The following is a 20,744-nucleotide window of genomic DNA, read 5'->3' as shown; positions in this document are numbered from 1 at the left end:
TAATATATTACCCTTTCCGTACATTCTCAGTGGACAGTTATCACATATGTACCACTTTATTTGATTACTGGCATCCATTGTTGAAAAGTGCATTTCAGTGGCTCAGTGGTGAACTGCTAGGCTATCAATCCAAAGGTCACAGGTTCCATCCCCAATAGTCCAAGGATTTTCATCTATGACTTATCATTTTCTTCACCTCTGGTAATGTTTGTTAATGTGGGACATGCTAGGTTTTACTGTGGTTTGGAGTCTGTGCTAAGCTGTAGGTCCACTCATAACTGGCTGGGTAAGTCTCTTCAGAGGTAAGAGGAAAACAGTGTGTACCACCTCCAATACAACTATGTCTAATAAACCACTTTGGTTTTCAAACTCTACCTTTTGGTTGATGACAGCTTCACCTTATTAAAGAATGAAGTAAGATGTTTGGTAAGAATGTGAAAAACCCACTCCATCATCGAATTTATGTGAAGTTCTTGCAGTGTTCAGAACAATATGTGAGAAATGTCTCTTTTACAGTTTGGTAAGAAGCTAACTGTGCTGGTGTACATAATCTGCTGTTATTAAGGGTAGCTAATGGAAGACAGTGGATTGTTCGATCAACACATAAAATATTATGATTATGTTTATTTAGACTGACAGTCTGTGGGTCACGCATAATCTTGTCTTATAAATGAAAGATTCTGTAAAATTATAAGCAGGCAGAATGTCTGGCCAACCTACAGTAGACAAAATTTCTAAAAATATATGATATATGTGGAAATACTTCCTGCAAGATCCAGAATCTAGTTGTGGAGAGAGAGAGAGAGAGAGAGAGAGAGAGAGAGAGAGAGAGAGAGAGAGAGAGAGAGAGTCTGTTGTGCTTTTGTGTGTGTGTTTGTGGCTGTCAGCAAGTCATTCATATTTCATCCACTAAAAACCCCTCTTCCTTCCCCTTTGTGATATTGACTGCCATCCAACCAGCCACTCTTTAAAATATGCACATCCCCAGTCAAGCTGCTGCATTTCCTACAGCCAGCACTGTGGTATGAAGGTGGTGCCATGAATGCTTACACCGCTGCCAATGACATACAAACATCCCCTCTCTGGAGCTCCAGTGATGAGTCTACTTAAGTTCAAACTTTTTGTTTAAGGTTTACCAAACAACAGATATGCATTTATTTTAGAGTATCCATTGGTCATTGAAAGTCACATCAGACAATATATCATAAGGGATCTTTAAATATTTTTTAATAACTATGCAAAACATATTACTATACCATTTGCTCCAAAAGATTTCTGGTTTACATATGGTCTTAGAACTTAAAGCTAATGATAGCACCAGATTTTTCTCTGTAAAAAAATTGACAGCTTAAAACAATTAGAAAGTGTGCTGTTACTTGGTGTCAACTGAAGTTTTGCGCAATTTATTGGCAATGTCAAATTTACACACATCCCCATTATATTCAACCTAACAGCAGTATTTTGTTTTATAGTGAATGAATGAGGTTCTTGCCATGTATAATTTTTATTCTATTTGCTCTTAAGCACCAGATATGTAATTGAGCAAAGAAGTGCATGTCATAGTGGTAAATCCATCGTACACTAACATTTTACTGAGCAGTGTTTCTTACCTCTCTGGCAGCAAGGCCAGTGAATGCTGCTATGCCCAGAATATTGAAGACTGATGATCCCACTACAGCACCCAAACCTATGTCACTTTCTGTGATAAATACTCCAATAGCAGTCATGGCCAATTCGGGGGCTGATGTTGCAAACGCCATGAATGTTGCGCCTGCCACATCTGGTGTCAGGTTCAGCACTAGCAGCAACAGTGGCAAAAAGTGAAACATTATATATTGATACCTGTTGCAGGCAGCTTCTGAAAAGTGTGTTTAGAACAAATTATGACTAATGCTAATCTGTTCACTCTGACAGTTATTGGCACTATTTCTTTGAATGTGTATATTGGGAGGGAAGCAGCTACTTTGCAAAAAAGCTACCTGCTCTCCTCTTACACTACTCAGATGCTGTTTTTATCTATAGCTTCATTCTAAACATTTACATAACTACAGATTTCACACATCAGTATCACCAATCTATAGACTCAAAAAGTTAAAAACACTGTGAACATTAGTACTCATTGGAATTTACATCCTTGTGTGGAAATATTCTAATGTACTATAAGAATGACTACTAAGGACATTGTTACTGCCTTTTTTGGACATCTGAAATGTACAATGCAAATATTAGCCACTACTACTGGCATGGACATGTGGGAAATAGCATGCTATAATTAGTTTGTCTGATGTAACAAAATAAATTACTTTTGGGGAAACTTAACTAACATATTGTGCATATTGAAATTACAGAAAACATCATTAGAAACATTTAGACATCCAGCGGAATCATGTCACTCATTATTAAAACTGTGCAATGTTAAGAGTACTTTCCCTCACTTATATGAAATTACCATTTCCTTATTCAGTAGTCTGAATTATTTAAGGAGAAACACAAATTAGAAATTACATCAGTTCCTGCTTCCCGAGCAGGGTAAATATGAGAGAGGAAACGTGGAAAAGATAGACAGTGGTTCAAGGATAAAAAATCCACTCCAAACACAGGAATATGGAGGCGAAACAAAAGTCAAGAAAGTAACAATGAGTTAGGTGCTAAGATTCAAACATTACATTCAATATGCAGTTGGTATGGTTATCTCTCAATCTCACCTTCGCATATGACATCAACACAGGGGAGAAAGTAGATCTCACAGACCAAGGCAGCAAGTAGGAACCCATAAACTGCACCAAGGAAGTACAGAACTATAAATCCTGATAGCAGTTGTTCTCTGGTTAGATTTGTTGCTGGGAAATCAGTAATAGATGAATGTATGCAGCTCTCTGAAAAAAAAAGAAAAACTGATTAGTGTCAGGAGAGGTGACAGATAATTGTACTAGATGATCGAACAAGTTTTCTCCTGCTCTGGAAACATTTCCCAATAACATGAAGTTGCTTGAGTAGATGTACTGGTGCTTTTTCTTTTTATACACTTCATTTTTGCTATGATGTTAAGTTCACAGTGTTCTGAACGTCCTAGTATATCTCAGATGTGACATGAAAAGTACAATTTCAATTTCTTAGGCAAGAATTTAGAAGCATGTTTCATTAGAGGAAAGATAGATACCATCTACAAGAAAATTAAAGAGGCCTTTGGTGAAAAGAGAAGCAGCTTTATGAATATCAAGAGCTCAGATAGGAAACCAGTCCTAAGCAAAGAAGTGAAAGCTGAAAGGTGGAAGGAGTATATAGAGCATCTCTGCTAGGGAGATAAGCTTGAAGGCTATATTATAGAAAGGGAAGCGGATGTAGAAGAAGATGAGATGGGGAACGATATGATACTGTGAAAAGAATTTGAGAGCTTTGAAATATTTAAGTCAAAAAAAGGCCCCAGGAGTAGACAATATTCTGTCAGAACTACTGATAGCCTAGGGAGAGACAGCCATGGCAGAATTCATACATCTGGTATGCAAGATTTATGAGACAGTTGAAATACCCTGTGACTTCAAGAAGTATGTAATAATCCAAATTCCAAAGAGAACGGGTGCTGACAGGTGTGAAAATTATTGAACTATTGGTCTAATAAGTCGTGGTTGCAAAAGACTAAAATGAATTCTATACAAAAGAACGAAGAGACTGATAACGTGCAGTAAGAGTTATATGTGGTGTGAACTCAAGAACATCCTGCAGAAGCCTTTTTAGGGAACTAGGGATACTAACTACTGCTTCCCAATATATTTATTCCTTAATGCAATTTATCATTAAAAATATATTACTTTTTCAAACCAACAGCTCAATTCACAGAATCAATACTAGAAATAAGAATAATCTTCACAAGGATTTAAAGTCACTTAGTCTTGTACAAAAAGGTGAGCATTATTCAGGAACACACATTTTCAATAACTTGCCAGCAGCCATAAAAAGCTTAACAACCAATGAAATTCAGTTTAAGAGAAGCCTAAAGGATTTATTGGTGGTCAACTCCTTCGTAAATAAGTGTGTGTGTGTGTGTGTGTGTGTGTGTGTGTGTGTGTGTAAGTACAATCTAACTTCTGCACCAGTTCAGTGCAGTAATGTGTTCATTGTAAATAAGTATTTAGTAGTTGTATTATACGTTTATTACCTCATAAATAAATAAAAACTTTTTTATTTTAAACTCAGTGGATTAGTATTTGTAAAATGATTATTTCATATAGCGTTCATTAAAAAGTGACGACCATGCCACCTGGGACCTGTGGAATGATACATTAGCTTATTTGTTTGAGTTGCAAATATGTGTCATGTATTGTTTTTCTGACATATTCTATATCCTGGAGGACCTCTTCACTACGGATCAATTGGAATGAAAGTAAATCTAATCTAATCTAATCTAATAAAAACTGACCTTCAGGAAGATTAGTTTGTATTCTGGAGAAATGTAGGAACACGTAAAGCAATGCTGACCCTATGACTCATCTTAGAAGACAGGTTAAGAAAAGGCAAACCTACATTATAGCTCAGAGAAAGCTTTTGACAAAGTTGACTGGAATTTGAAATTCTGAAGACAGCAGGACTAAAATACATGGAGCTAAAGGCTATTTACAATTTTTACAGAAACAAGATGGCAGTTATAAGAGCTGAGGGGCATGAAAGGGAAACAGTCATTGAGAAGGGAGTGAGAGAGGTTTGTAGCCTATCCCTGATGTTATTCAATCTGTACATTGAACAAGCAGTAAAGGAAACCAAAGAAAAATTTGGAGTAGAAATTAAAGTTCAGGGAAAAGAAATAAAAACTTTCAGGTTTGCCGATGACATTATAATTGTCAGAGACAGTAAAGGACTTGGAACTGCAGTTGAATTGTATGGACAGTACCCTGGAAGGTGGATATAAGATGAACATCAACAAAAGTGAATCAAGGATAATGGAATATAGTCTAATTAAACCAGGTGATGCTAAGGGAAACACTTAAAGCAGTAGATGAATTTTGCTGTTTGAGCACAAAGTAACTGATGACGGCCGAAGTACAAAATGTATACTGGCAATGACAAGAAAAGCTTTTCTGAAGAAGAGAAATTTGTTAACATCAAAAATAGATATAAATATTACAAAGTAATTTCTGAAAGTATTTGTCTGCAGTATAGCAATGTATGGAAATGAAACATGGATGATAAACAGTTTAGACAAAAGAGAATAGAAGCTTTTGAAATGTGGTGCTACAGAATACTGTTGAAGATCAGATGGGTAGACCACATAACTAATGAGAAAGTATTGAATAGAACTGGTGAGACAAGAAATTTGTGGTATAACTTGACCAAAAGAAGGGATTGGTTCATAGGACACATTCTGAGAGATCGACGGATCACCAGTTTAGTACTGGAGGAAGTGTGGAGGGTAAAAATCAAAGAGGGGGACCAAGAAATGGCTCTGAGCACTATGGGACTTAACTTCTGATGTCATCAGTCCCCTAGAACTTAGAACTACTTAAACCTAATTAATCTAAGGACATCACACACATCCATGCCCGAGGCAGGATTCGAACCTGCAACTACAGCAGTCGCGCGGTTCCAGACTGGAGCGCCTAGAACCGCTTGGCCACCGCAGCCGGCGGGGGACCGAGAGATGAATACAGTAATCAGATTCAGAAGGATGTAGGATGTAGTAGTTACTCAGAGATGGAGAAGCTTGCACAGGTTAGAGTAGCATGGAGAGGTGTATCAGACCAGTCTTTGGACTGAAGACCACAACAGCAAGCAAGATTTTGTAAATGGGTGCTTGTGTTCTACCTAGAGAAACTGGTGTTATTCATTTTGATTTACACTTGAGATGAGCATCATACAGGTAGTTGGTGGAGGTATTCTCATATGGAGGATATTTCCACACAATGAAATGGAGCTCTTGACACATCCAGCATCATATCTCACAGACAGATAGTATGGGAACCTGTGTTCAGATCATCCACATCTGTTTTTTTTTGCCAAAATCATTCCAAAGAAAACCTGCTGCTTGAGCAAGACCATCAATTCTGAGTTGTGTCAGAATGGTTTTAGAAATCTTTGACAGATGTGAGGGTGCTTGTCTGCTCCCCAAATCACCTAACTTCATGCTTTTGAACACATATGGGGCACCACTGAACGAAATATGCAGTCCTTGAATCCATTTCCAATCAATGTTTGACTTGTGGATGGCAGCTGCACATCAGAAGTCAAGATGGCTCTTCAGTGCTATTGCTGTGTGGTTGAAACCATGTCAAGATATGTGGCAGGCATTATTAGGGTGAAATTTGGTGCTGCCTACCTACTAGATAAGTCAAAAAAGATAAAAATGTTGTTGCCAGCTGCACAAGAACATATTTATTTGGCTCACTAAAACAAGTGCAGCTTTTGAATGACTTATCTTTGTTGAAATATTCTTTAGTTGCTGAACTACACATATGAACAAAATCATATATTGGTTAAGTTCCTCTAATACAGTTGTCCATGAATATATTTATTTATTTATTCTCCATAAAGAAATACAGTATTCATTTTGATTGTGGACATATTTTATGATTCCTTTCATTTATGGGACAATTACAAACAATAAAAAACTCTAAAGACCATGATAACTGGTACTATAAATACTACTGGTACAAATGGAAGTATTTTACTACTCTGAAATGAAATCATTAATACTATAAAAACATTTATTGGCAAGAAACTCCTAAAGAGCCATTTCAAAGCAACTTCCACATGAGCTTTTAAATTTTTTTGGAAGTTTGTTATAAAATTTGATCCCAAGGAGTTAGGAAGTATTTTTAGTTGAATAATTTTGTAAGCACTTAGTGATGGCAGTGTTAGTCATTGTAACTAAGCTTGCACAGAATCCTTATTGCATGCTTTGAAGGATGAATTACTGACTTGCTTACAGTTCAGAACTTGCTTGTGATGATGGTCTCATTGCTTAAATTGATGTAATTAATTTTTGGCACAAAGGAACGGTTGTGATGTTCACAGGAGAGACACCTGTCTAACATTACCACAAGGAAGGCAGTTTTATCATTCAATTTTATTTCTGTGTCATCATCAGACACAACATTCCATTGCACTCCATCAGGTTTGTGGTGTAATTAAAAGTCTATTAGACCTGTTTTACTAAGGCAATTATTTTGGAAGTAATGCTTCTAGTCAAGGTAGAAATCAGATCATTATCATTGGGTCCCCAGTTAACAATTGTTGTCATCTGCAAAGTTAAGTATCTCTTTATTGTCCACTGTGGGCAGATCATTAGCATAATGGTCCACATGAAACTCCCTGATTTCCAAATGCAATTAAAAAAAAGAAAGAAAATGAACTATGAAACACAGGTACTTTGGTTTGTAGTATCATGCAAAGCAACTCAAAAAGTTTTCTGTAACTTTTTTTCTGAACTATTCCTTTTGCCTTACTTTTCTTTTTTTTTAGGTGCTGAATAATTACCATAAATGATTACACCTCACAAGAGAGCCAAATGTCTGGTATGGTGAGAAGAAATGCAATCAGTCATTGCTGTCCAAAGAAATTTTCACTGTAAATTGAAACGAAGCCATCTGACACTAAGAAATTTTCACTGTAAATTGAAAGGAAGCCATGTGACACTAAGAAGATTAAGGCTTGTTATGACAAGTTCCTAGACACAAATAATGTAAACAGGCAGTCAGGTTCTGGCAGAAAATGCACATCTGAAGAAATGATAATGGAGATAAGAGACAAGTTCCAAAGAAGTCCATCAAAGTCATTTCACCAAGAACCACAAGAGCAAAACATCTACCAGCAAATAGTACACACGGTGTTGCTTAAACAGATTTTCTTGCATGCATACAGATTTCAAATTGTCAAAGTATTGAAGGAAAATGACTTGCAGGTTCACCACAAATTTTCCACGGAAATGTTGGTTTTTCTGATGAAGAAAACTTCCACGCATGTGGGAACATTAATCAGCACAACATTTACGTGTGGGTTTGATAAAACCACCACAGTTTTGTGAACATGCCAGAGACAGAGTCACCCCTTCACTCGAAGGGGTGACTCACCAGAGGAATTACTGATATTAGAAACTCATTTTGTTTATGAGAGAGAACCTTATACGCATAGTCACTGGCTTTCCCATGATCATTTTGTAAAGGATAAAGTGAAGTTAAGAACTGTGATACTATGCTTCATAGATCATGTGTTGTTGATTGACTGCTGTTTAATCCTCTGGCTAAGATATTAGTTCACATCAGTGTGGTGAAGGACTTTATTAGCAAAACACTCTCCCAGCCATCAAAGATGGCTTTGCTGAACTAGAGCTTCTGGTAGCTTCTCAAGCTGCCACATGAGATGTAGGGCATCTCATTTGTGTTGCAGTAGGCTTGGTAAACACTCACTTATCCATGAATTGAGCACAAGCAATCTGGTCCATTTTTAAAAAAGAAACCAAGATATGAAATAAGAAATGATACGAAATTTATAATAATTAGCATCTAAAGTAGGAAAAATATGTGGCACAGTTTTCATTAAATTGCACAGAAATCTCAAATGCAAGTTATATTATATCAATGTTGAGAGGCAATAATATAAGTTACAATGCTACTGGTAACCTTTTTTATTAGGAATACAAAAATTGTTTATTAATCAATCCTCATGCATTATGCATTTCTGGTGAGTCCCATCATTAGACTGTGGCAAAAACAGCAGCAATTAATGAGTTTTGAAGTCAGATATAACAAACAGAAAACATGCTAAAAAGTCTTGTGCTGTTTCTATTGTGTCACAATGTGGATTAAGTTACATTTTCACTCTTTGCTGTTGTTTTCACTTTAGGTCTGGTGATGGAGCTGATCTAAAATGCGTAATGTATGGTGACTGACTAATCAAAAATGTTGATGATCAGAACAGAGTTGTACAATGGTTGCAGATCTCTTGAAAAACTTTATCTTCAAACTGATTAAAATACTACATAACAGTTTAATACATTTTTTGTCTCTCGAGTGCAAGTCCTTTGATTGTGTGTCACTATTGCTGCATGTGAATCATATTCAGTAGTTTAATGTAACTGGATAGATAAATAAATCTACTCACCAAGTGGCAGCAAAAGAACAAACATATAAAAACAGGTTTTATATGAGCTGCTCGGGGGAACACAATGGTAAGCGCCATTGCCGTGTATTTTGCGGTAGATGGCTAATGACACCACCTGTGTGATGCACAATGCAGTAAACTTACTAGTAGTTCCAAATTCACTCAACAGATGTCAGGGAGGAGCTTAATGGTAAGTGCCACTGTCCGTCTGTTGCGGAAACATAATGGTAAGTGACAGAGAGAATGGCGGCAAGTAAAAACATCTCCGAGATTATGGCAACAGTGAACATGGCAGAAGACGAGGAATATACTTCCAATGATACTAATATCTTTGTGAGGGATCCAGAATACATTCCTAATGATTCAGATGACTCAGAAGTACATTATTTTGTGAGTACACTGTCTTTAGTATGCTTCACGAACATAATGGTAAGTGCATGTGCATACCATTATGTTCCTGAAGTACAATTAAAAATTACGTTTGCCGACAAGTACAAGATGTGTACAGTCCAGATCAGTGGTGTGAGATCATCAAGAACTCAGCTAAGAAGAATCCATTGCTTGTATATAATATGAAAAGAGAGGATTTCTATCAAATACGACACTCTAAAGAAGGGTTTGTCTTCAGAAAGAAGACAGTTGATTGTCGAGATGTCAACCTAAGGAAAGTATGAAGGTGGAAGGTGACTTCCGAATATCCATCATCTTTATTCACCAGTGAGACATTTTGTCATGACATTTGGCATGAAATAAAATTCAAGAAACGTGCAAGGCAAGGACCAGTTCCTACGCTTCGACTTAAATACAATGGGCCAAGGCTTATTGAAAAGAAGAAAGTTGCTGACGTCCTGTCGCTCCTAAATTACATACCTCCTGTCCACAATGGATTTTTCCTGTCACTAAAGCCAACAGTTTTAGATGAAAAAGACATTAGTAATGAGAGTGATGAATGGTTTTCCAGTTTCAGTAAAGTGTTGAAGACTTACTATAAAATTTAATATGTAATGTTCTATCATTATGTGTTGTTAATGGTGTATGGTAATGTAATAAGTTTTGTATATTTCATTTGTTTTAGTCAGTTCTGAGTTTCAATTATGTCTGTATAGTAGAAGATAGATGTTAGAATCACTACAGAATAAAAGGACTGATCAAAAAAAAAAAAAATTATTCAGATTTGCAGATCAATTGAAACTTTAGATGCGCTGTATCTCGAAATTGTGATTTTGGCGCTTACCAATTTGTTCCCCTGAGCAGCTCATATATGCAAGCTTTCATAGCCAGAGGTTCCTTAATCTGGCAGAAAGGTTGAAGGGAAAGGAAGAGGTATGAAGGAGAAGGACTGGAGAGGTTTAGGGAAAGGGGTAGAGTTTGGCAAAGTCACCCAGAACGCCCATTCCTTTCCCTTCAACCATCTGCCGGAAGGAGTCACTAGCTTTGAAAGCTTGCATACGTAAAACCTTTTTTTTATGTCTTCTTTTGCTGCCACTTCTGAGTATATTTCTTTATCTATCCAATTACATTATATTGTCAAACATTGATTGCTTTTGTTATTATTTCAGTAGTTTGATATCAGGGAAAGTGCCATATCCACACATACTCCTAATGTTCCAGCCACCCCACTAACCAGTTACAAAGGGGCACCTCCCAAAATCAGTACCAAGCTGGACTACAACAGCTCATCATATCCTCCAGAAGGACATTGACTACCTCTCTATCATGTCCTAAAATGAGGAACTTACTTCGCAAAATCCTTACTACCTGTCCCAAAGGGGTATCTCACTGCCTGTGTGATCTACAAAATAGCCTAGCACATTCCTATGCCATACATACTCATGCCACATGGATCAGTGTGGAAAATTCAGGTGTAGCACCTGCCCTATGTATCATTCAATTCCAGTCCAGCCATAAGCATACTCCAGCCCATCAGACATAGGACCAGCTGTGAAAGTGCTCACTTCACATACCAGTTCAAATATAACTTCTGCACAGCCTTTTATGAATGGATTACCTTCAAACAGCTGTCCACCAGAATGAATAGCCACTGCCAAATTTTACCAGAGAGCAGAGTTGATCACACAGCAGCAGAATACGATACTGAGCACAACATACTCAACTTCAGTGTTCTACAACTTGTGCCATCTGGATCACGGGGTCAACTCCCTCCACCCTTCCCCAGTAACAAATTTGCCACATTGAATCACGTATGTGGGAAAAATGAGCACAACCTGCTTGACTTCAATGGTTGCTTAAGAACCTGTACCATCTGAATAGGATCCTTCCCATCATATCATCTTCTTTCAGTTACTTCTCTCTGATTTGATCAATTTACTCATAAATCTATAACCATACTGCTCTTGCCACAGCTACCCTCCTCCTTTATTTTATCTTGCACTCTCCCCCACCCCCATGCCCCTACTGACCCATGCATCTTATTTCATCATGTACCACATGTAACCTTCCCCACTTTCACCAGGAGAGCTCACTTGTGCCATATCTCTATTATCTCATCTCCTTCCCACTCACCTTGCTCCTCACACCCACTTAACCTGATGCAACTCCATACTCCAGTGGGGCTGCTGGATGTAGTGCTATGACAATGCACTCATTGTGTGTGTGTGTGTGTTCATCAGAGCAGTACTTACTGTAGAGTTAAGATTACTTAAACAAGAAGCACTATTTGTAAAATTTAAACAGTTGTGCCATATTCTCTGTGTAGCTGCAGGTCATTATGTGCTAATTCATTCTGTGTGGCTCATTATGTTGAACACTAAACTGAATGATCAATCATCTTGACATCATAACGAGTAAGAACAAAGCCAATATGATGTTCAACACACAAAGAAACCCACCATTTCCGTAAAAGGCATCTGTTCTATATGTTGTTTGTAGCATCAGTTCCAGCAAACTGTTCTGTTCTAACATGATTGCTTTGAAGAATTTCTTCTTTAGTGGACGTTTTCCCTGCAAAATAAGAATGATGTGTCATCATCATCATCATATTATTATTATTATTGCTATTATTACGCCAAAACATACTATCACTCAAGAAATGAAAGAAAAAAGTGTAATGTAAACTTCCATCTTGAAATAAAAAAATAATATGGACAATAACATTAAACAAACAACTTGTACTACTGTTGGAAGATATCTCATGTAGCAGTATACTTGCAATACTAGGCCCAAGTATATTACACAGGCAACAATGATCCACACCATTTCAAGCAAGTCCAGTTATCAATGCAACTGCCAAGAAATTTGTACCTGCATCCAACAGAGTAATTTTTGTACAGTTCCATCCAAAAACCATTCTGCTGGTTGTTATCCAGATATGTGGCCCAACTTGTGATGCATCAATGTCTTTATCAGACCTTTTTGCACACAAGTCAAGACAGTCATGTCTTTTAACAAATCAACTGAGATTACCATAGTGATGGGTAGATTAGAGATTAGATTAGATTAATACTAGTTCCATGGATCATGAATACGATATTTTGTAATGATGTGGAACGAGCCGAATTTTCTAATACATGACATAATTAGGTTAATTTAACAACATACTTAAGTTAATATAACAACTTTATTTTTTTGTGTTTTTTGTTTTTATTTATTTTTTATTTTATTTTTTTTATTTTTTAAATATTTTTTTCTTTTTTTTTTCCTTAATTTTTTTTCTTTTTTTTTCTTAATTTATATCTAAAAATTCCTCTATGGAGTAGAAGGAGTTGTCATTCAGAAATTCTTTTAATTTCTTCTTAAATACTTGTTGGTTATCTGTCAGACTTTTGATACTATTTGGTAAGTGACCAAAGACTTTAGTGCCAGTATAATTCACCCCTTTCTGTGCCAAAGTTAGATTTAATCTTGAATAGTGAAGATCATCCTTTCTCCTAGTATTGTAGTTATGCACACTGCTATTACTTTTGAATTGGGTTTGGTTGTTAATAACAAATTTCATAAGAGAGTATATATACTGAGAAGCTACTGTGAATATCCCTAGATCCTTAAATAAATGTCTGCAGGATGATCTTGGGTGGACTCCAGCTATTATTCTGATTACACGCTTTTGTGCAATAAATACTTTATTCCTCAGTGATGAATTCCCCCAAAATATGATGCCATATGAAAGCAATGAGTGAAAATAGGCATAGTAAGCTAATTTACTAAGATGTTTATCACCAAAATTTGCAATGACCCTTATTGCATAAGTAGCTGAACTCAAACGTTTCAGCAGATCATCAATGTGTTTCTTCCAATTTAATCTCTCATCAATGGACACACCTAAAAATTTGGAATATTCTACCTTAGCTATATGCTTCTGATTAAGGTCTATATTTATTAATGGCGTCATACCATTCCCTGTACGGAACTGTATGTACTGTGTCTCATCAAAATTCAGTGAGAGTCCGTTTACAAGGAACCACTTAGTAATTTTCTGAAAGACAGTATTGACAATTTCATCAGTTAATTCTTGTTTGTCAGGTGTGATTACTATACTTGTATCATCAGCAAAGAGAACTAACTTTGCCTCTTCATGAATATAGAATGGCAAGTCATTAATATACACTCCTGGAAATTGAAATAAGAACACCGTGAATTCATTGTCCCAGGAAGGGGAAACTTTATTGACACATTCCTGGGGTCAGATACATCACATGATCACACTGACAGAACCACAGGCACATAGACACAGGCAACAGAGCATGCACAATGTCGGCACTAGTACAGTGTATATCCACCTTTCGCAGCAATGCAGGCTGCTATTCTCCCATGGAGACGATCGTAGAGATGCTGGATGTAGTCCTGTGGAACAGCTTGCCATGCCATTTCCACCTGGCGCCTCAGTTGGACCAGTGGTGTACGGCCAGTGTAGGAGATCGCTCCCCACACCATGATGCCGGGTGTTGGCCCTATGTGCCTCGGTCGTATGCAGTCCTGATTGTGGCGCTCACCTGCACGGCACCAAACACGCATACGACCATCATTGGCACCAAGGCAGAAGCGACTCTCATCGCTGAAGACGACACGTCTCCATTCGTCCCTCCATTCACGCCTGTCGCGACACCACTGGAGGCGGGCTGCACGATGTTGGGGCGTGAGTGGAAGACGGCCTAACGGTGTGCGGGACCGTAGCTCAGCTTCATGGAGACGGTTGCGAATGGTCCTCGCTGATACCCCAGGAGCAACAGTGTCCCTAATTTGCTGGGAAGTGGCGGTGCGGTCCCCTACGGCACTGCGTAGGATCCTACGGTCTTGGCGTGCATCCGTGCGTCGCTGCGGTCCGGTCCCAGGTCGACGGGCACGTGCACCTTCCGCCGACCACTGGCGACAACATCGATGTACTGTGGAGACCTCACGCCCCACGTGTTGAGCAATTCGGCGGTACGTCCACCCGGCCTCCCGCATGCCAACTATACGCCCTCGCTCAAAGTCCGTCAACTGCACATACGGTTCACGTCCACGCTGTCGTGGCATGCTACCAGTGTTAAAGACTGCGATGGAGCTCCGTATGCCACGGCAAACTGGCTGACACTGACGGCGGCGGTGCACAAATGCTGCGCAGCTAGCGCCATTCGACGGCCAACACCGCGGTTCCTGGTGTGTCCGCTGTGCTGTGCGTGTGATCATTGCTTGTACAGCCCTCTCGCAGTGTCCGGAGAAAGTATGGTGGGTCTGACACACCGGTGTCAATGTGTTCTTTTTTCCATTTCCAGGAGTGTATAATAAGAACAACAAAGGACCCAAGACTGACCCTTGTGGAACCCCATTCTTGATAGTTCCCCAGTTTGAAGAATGTGCTGATCTTTGCATGTTATGAGAACTACTTATTTCAACTTTCTGCACTCTTCCAGTTAGGTACGAATTAAACCATTTGTGCACTGTCCCACTCATGCCACAATACTTGAACTTGTCTAGCAGAATTTCATGATTTACACAATCAAAAGCCTGTGAGAGATCCACTGTTGAGGTAGTCCACAGCTGGTGCCTTGATATAGTAGGCAATTCTGTTTTAGGGACTATTAATGATTGATGTGATCAGCTGGTGCATCTATGGCAGGAGGAAGAGTTCATAATAGCAGACACTCATTTGCAGTTACCTCCGTATCATCTCTACATATGGACTTCAAACACCAACAAAAATATTAGGAATCAAATTGGCTATGTCCTTGTCAATAAATGATTCAGAATTTCTTTAAGAAGTGTGAAGGCATATCCTGATGCTGATATTAACTCTGATCTCAATCTTTTGCTAGGCACAATGAATATGAAGATGAAAAACTGCCACCAGTGGATAGAAGCACTCGAATTCTATTTATTCTCCATGGACAAACACAAGGATTTGTTTTGGATAGGTTACATATTGTTCATTTCCTCTTATAACATTGTGGGAAACAATTGTATACAATAGGCCTACCAATAAAAAATTATGTTGCTTTTTCTTGGTACATGTAAATATTGTTTGTACAAATGAAAGTATTCTACTCCCCTGAGAGAACTGACTCGTGGCAATAATGTATTAGACCTTCAGGTGACAAACAGACCTGAACTATTTGAAACAGTTAACGCAGAACAGGGAATCAGCCGTAAATAGAAATATTAAAAAAGGTAGGAAGATTTTTCTGTTCAGCAAAAGTGATAAAAAGCAGATTTCAGAGTACCTGACGGCTCAACACAAAAGTTTTTTCTCAAGTACAGATAGTGTTGAGGATCAGTGGACAAAGTTCAAAACCATGATACAATATGCGTTGGATGAGTATGTGCCAAGCAAGATTGTAAGAGATGGAAAAGAGCCGCCGTGGTAAAACAACCAAGTTAGAAAACTGCTGCGGAAGCAAACGGAACTTCACAGCAAACATAAACATAGCCAAAGCCTTGCAGACAAACAAAAATTATGCAAAGCAAAATGTAGTGTGAGGAGGGCTATGCGAGAGGCGTTCAATGAATTCGAAAGTAATGTTCTATGTACTGACTTGGCAGAAAATCCTAAGAAATTTTGGTCTTATGTCAAAGTGGTAGGTGGATCAAAACAAAATGTCCAGACACTCTGTGACCAAAATGGTACTGAAACAGAGGATGACAAACTAAAGGCCAAAATACTAAATGTCTTTTTCCAAGGCTGTTTCACAGAGGAAGACTGCACTGTAGTTCCTTCTCTAGATTGTCGCACAGATGACAAAATGGTAAATATCAAAATAGACGACAGAGGGATAGAGAAACAATTAAAATCGCTCAAAAGAGGAAAGGCTGCTGGACCTGATGTGATACCAGTTCGATTTTACACAGAGTACGCGAGGGAACTTGCCCCCCTTCTTGCAGCAGTGTACCGTAGGAAGAGCTTAGCGTTCCAAAGGATTGAAAAAGGGCACAGGTCATCACCGTTTTCAAGAAGGGACGTTGAACAGATGTGCAGAACTATAGATCTATATCTCTAAGGTCGATCAGTTGTAGAATTTTGGAACACATATTATGTTCGAGTATAATGACTTTTCTGGAGACTAGAAATCTACTCTGTAGGAATCAGCATGGGTTTCGAAAAAGAAGATCGTGTGAAACCCAACTCGCACTATTCGTCCAAGAGACTCAGAGGGCCATAGACATGGGTTCCCAGGTAGATGCCGTGTTTCTTGACTTCCGCAAGGCATTCGATACAGTTCCCCACAGTCATTTAATGAACAAAGTAAGAGCATATGGACTATCAGACCAATTGTGTGATTGGATTGAAGAGTTCCTAGATAACAGAACGCAGCATGTCATTCTCAATGGAGAAAAATCTTCCGAAGTAAGAGTGATTTCAGGTGTGCCGCAGGGGAGTGTCGTAGGACCGTTGCTATTCATAATATACATAAATGACCTTGTGGATTACATCGGAAGTTCACTGAGGCTTTTTGCAGATGATGCTGTTGTATGTCAAGAGGTTGTAACAATGGAAAATTGTACTGAAATGCAGGATGATCTGCAGCGAATTGACGCATGGTGCAGGGAATGGCAATTCAATCTCAATGTAGACAAGTGTAATGTGCTACAAATACACAGAAAGAAAGATCCCTTATCATTTAGCTACAATATAGCAGGTCAGCAACTGGAAGCAGTTAACTCCATAAATTATTTGGGAGTACACATTAGGAGTGATTTAAAATAGAATGATCACATAAAGTTGATTGTCGGTAAAGCAGATGCCAGACTGAGATTCGTTGGAAGAATCCTAAGAAAATGCAATCCGAAAACAAAGGAAGCAGGTTACAGTACGCTTGTTCACCCACTGCTTGAATACTGCTCAGCAGTGTGGGATCTGTACCAGATAGGGTTGATAGAAAAGATAGAGAAGATCCAACGGAGAGCAGTGCGCTTCATTACAGGATCATTTAGTAATCGTGAAAGTGTTACAGAAATGATTGATAAACTCCAGTGGAAGACTCTGCAGGAGAGATGCTCAGTAGCTTGGTATGGGCTTTTGGTGAAGTTTTGAGAACATACTTTCACCGAGGAGTCAAGCAGTATATTGCTCCCTCCTACGTATATCTCGTGAAGAGACCATGAGGATAAAATCAGACAGATTAGAGCCCACACAGAGGCATACCGACAATCCTTCTTTCCACGAACGATACGAGACTGGTATAGAAGGGAGAACCGATAGAGGTACTCAAGGTACCCTCTGCCACACACCGTCAGGTGGCTTACGGAGTATGGATGTAGATGTAGATGTAGATTTCATAATATTCTAATCTAATTAATATGCAACATCAAAAGCGAGGGCCGCTTCACAACCTGCTGAAGCACAACCAAATTTACTTCTAAATCTGTCGATGATTCTCCATTCGAGGTAACGTGCTGCATCCTCCTACCAAAAGATCCTCAGTTCATTAACAAATTTCATTTCACACCCCAAATAAACATACTTTTGATAACAAACATAGATGTGGTACTGAGTCTAATGCTTTTCAGAAATTGAGAAATGACAAGCTTTCAGGACCTCGTGTGAGAAAAGTGTGTATTGAGTTTCCTGTGATCAGAGTTTTTGGAGTCCATGCAGGTTGGTATGAAGATGTCACCCTGTTTGAGATACCTCACTCTAGTTATATTTGGCTCAGAATATGTTCTTAGATGCTGCAACAAGTGGAGGGCAAAAATACTGGATGGTAGTTTTGTGGATCACTTCTGCTCCCCTTCTTGTAGATGTGCTTTCTTCCAACTGGGCACAGTTCCTTCTTCAAGGGATCTATAGTAGATCATAGCTAAAAGCAAGACCAACTCAGCTGCAGATTCAGTGTGTAATCCAATAGGGATTCCATTGGGACCTGGAGCTTTGTTCAGTTTCAGCATTTCCAGCTGTTTCTCAATGCTACTGTCACTAATATCTATGTGACTCATCTTTGCAGTGCTGTGAGGATTAAATTGTATCAATGCTGCTGGATTTTAATTTGTAAAGAAACTTTTGAAAATCAAATTCAGCATTTTTGCTATCACTTTGAGGCACTCAATTTCAGTAGCAGCCTCATCTATAAGTGTCTGGACCCTAACTTTGGTATCATTGAAGCCTTTACATGTGATCTGAATTTCTTTTGATTTTGTGAGAGAGCATGTGATGAAATTATGATATGGCAGTTACTGAAGACTTCAAGCATTGTGCTATTATCAGCCTAAAAAGTTTCATTTATCATCTCCCTGTCTCTAGCCCGATGCTTTGTTTTACACCCATTATACAGTAGTAATGCATTTAGTAACGTTTTGAAGGACATCTTGTCATGCCCTTGACGTAAAAAAGTGTAAATTTTCTAATTGATTGTTGGACGAATTAAGTCTTATCCAATTGTAATACAATTGGGTAACTTATGTACTAGTAAATTTAGTTTTTTTTAAGGTTTTCTGTTACATTTGGAGGTGAGTCTGGCGGTCAATAGAAATATCTGATTTCAAGTTTATGTCCATCCTTGATACTGAGTCTTGCCCATACAATCTTGCATGCAGTTTCAAGCTGGTGTGTAACAGCGATGTTACAATAAAAGTGTTGCAAAATACTGTGGGTGGAATCCTAATAAACTGAAAATGTAGGTTCCATATATATCAGTCTGTCTTGAGCAAACACTGCTGTCTGTGTTATGAACAACTAGCACATTTTTAGCCTAAGGAGGAATATCTGTGGCACATGAGGAGTGTACTTATAGTGCAGTTGCTTGTGAAGTGCCCCTTAGAGTAGAGATCCAATTTTAAAAACTGTTGTGCCTTGTAGTAAATGTTCACCCTATAATCCCTTCATTCTGTGTGTCTAACCCATATCTAAGAGCATGGTACATAGTTAGGTTAATATACAGGAGAGATATGGTGCTGTCTCCTGGTGCTAGTTAAGATATTTATTTTGACAACATTTCATCCACCGTAATTGAGAAATGAAGAAATTTTAAAAAATATTGGGGAAATTGAAACCCATTTATCATTTTCTATTTGGAAAAGAGTGCATCATAAATATCAAGTTTCATGAGATTATAAAAAAATATCATCACATAGAATCCAAAATTATGTAACAATTGCATCAGCAGACATGTCATCAAGAAATAACATTTCAAACTGAAAGCACATATATTAAGCACATATGAGTACAAAAGTACAGATGTAGCTAAAATGTGTTCCTTAGCTGAGAGTGTTTGTGTTTATGTATATATAGAATGTTATAGAAAATTCTAGTATTCCATAAATTAGTCAGTCCCAGAAATTACAGATCTTAACTGATAAATGATTGATATACTTTTAAAATTATATTTTATTTCTGGTTTTAATTTTTTTATCACTGTAATAATTTATGCACCATCCAAGACCACTATAGACTTTGTCTACTGTGTTTTTCATTTTACTTCATTTTGTACAATTATGTGATTGACAACTATGTGTAGGCTCGCAGTAGTGATATGTAACAAGCTTACAACACAAACATACTTTGTGGCTGCTGTATCTCAGTTTGGTATGAACAGTAGTTCTGTTAACAGGATGATTCTGCCAGCACTGTGGCCTAGTTTGCAACATATTTTAAATATGTGCGACAGTGCCAAACTGATTTCGTGTTAATTTTTTGACAATTGCACTATGGCTTCATTGTATTAGGACACGTTTTAACCCTCAAGTGGCCGCGCCTGTGTATAAAGTGCGCCAACCAAAAATAAAATGATTTTATGCAGTTCCATTTTTGTTTCACAACTGCAAACCTATACCTATTCCTTCAGTATTGCTTCAGGTAACACAGCGATAAATTGTGTTGTTGTACATCTAAGTGAGCAGCAGTAATATAAAATTCCAAGTGAGCTAGGTGAGAAAAAATTTACGATCAGTTAAAAAAAAAAAAAAAAAAAAAAAAAAAAAAAAAAAAAAAAAACCACAGTTACGAACTAGCAACATAATCCCACATTGAGACAGTTGTCTATGAGATAATTAGTGATCGAATAAGCAGCTAATCAAGATCTGATGCAACTGCACTGCTTAATGCTTCAAATGCATCATTATTGTCTCTTTAACACCTGACACCTGTCCTTGGGAACGGAGAGTTATACTGAAAATTTATTTCATTATTGTTTAATAAAACAGTAGTTTAGCTCATATTATGTAAGTTTATTTTCTCCTTGTTTAAATAAACTGGGATTAAACTGTGATTTTGATCATACATGACTCAC

The 20,744-nt window shown here is 38.0% G+C and overlaps 1 protein-coding gene across 1 annotated transcript in view; it reads right to left on the bottom strand.

Moving 5' to 3' along the window:
• Positions 1-20,744, bottom strand: part of LOC126474295 (sodium/potassium/calcium exchanger 5-like) — a 180,500-nt gene that overhangs the window by 97,894 nt on the left and 61,862 nt on the right. Inside the window, exons 4-6 of the mRNA XM_050101760.1 lie at positions 11,940-12,051; positions 2,706-2,876; positions 1,611-1,798 (exon numbers count right to left, since the gene is read on the bottom strand). Of these exons, the coding sequence (XP_049957717.1) occupies positions 1,611-1,798; positions 2,706-2,876; positions 11,940-12,051 (471 nt within the window). The remainder of the gene's footprint in view (positions 1-1,610; positions 1,799-2,705; positions 2,877-11,939; positions 12,052-20,744) is intronic.

The sequence above is a fragment of the Schistocerca serialis genome, chromosome 4 (genome assembly GCF_023864345.2).
Source record: "Schistocerca serialis cubense isolate TAMUIC-IGC-003099 chromosome 4, iqSchSeri2.2, whole genome shotgun sequence".
Classification (NCBI taxonomy): domain Eukaryota; kingdom Metazoa; phylum Arthropoda; class Insecta; order Orthoptera; family Acrididae; genus Schistocerca; species Schistocerca serialis.
This window is presented reverse-complemented; position numbering and strand designations above follow the sequence as displayed.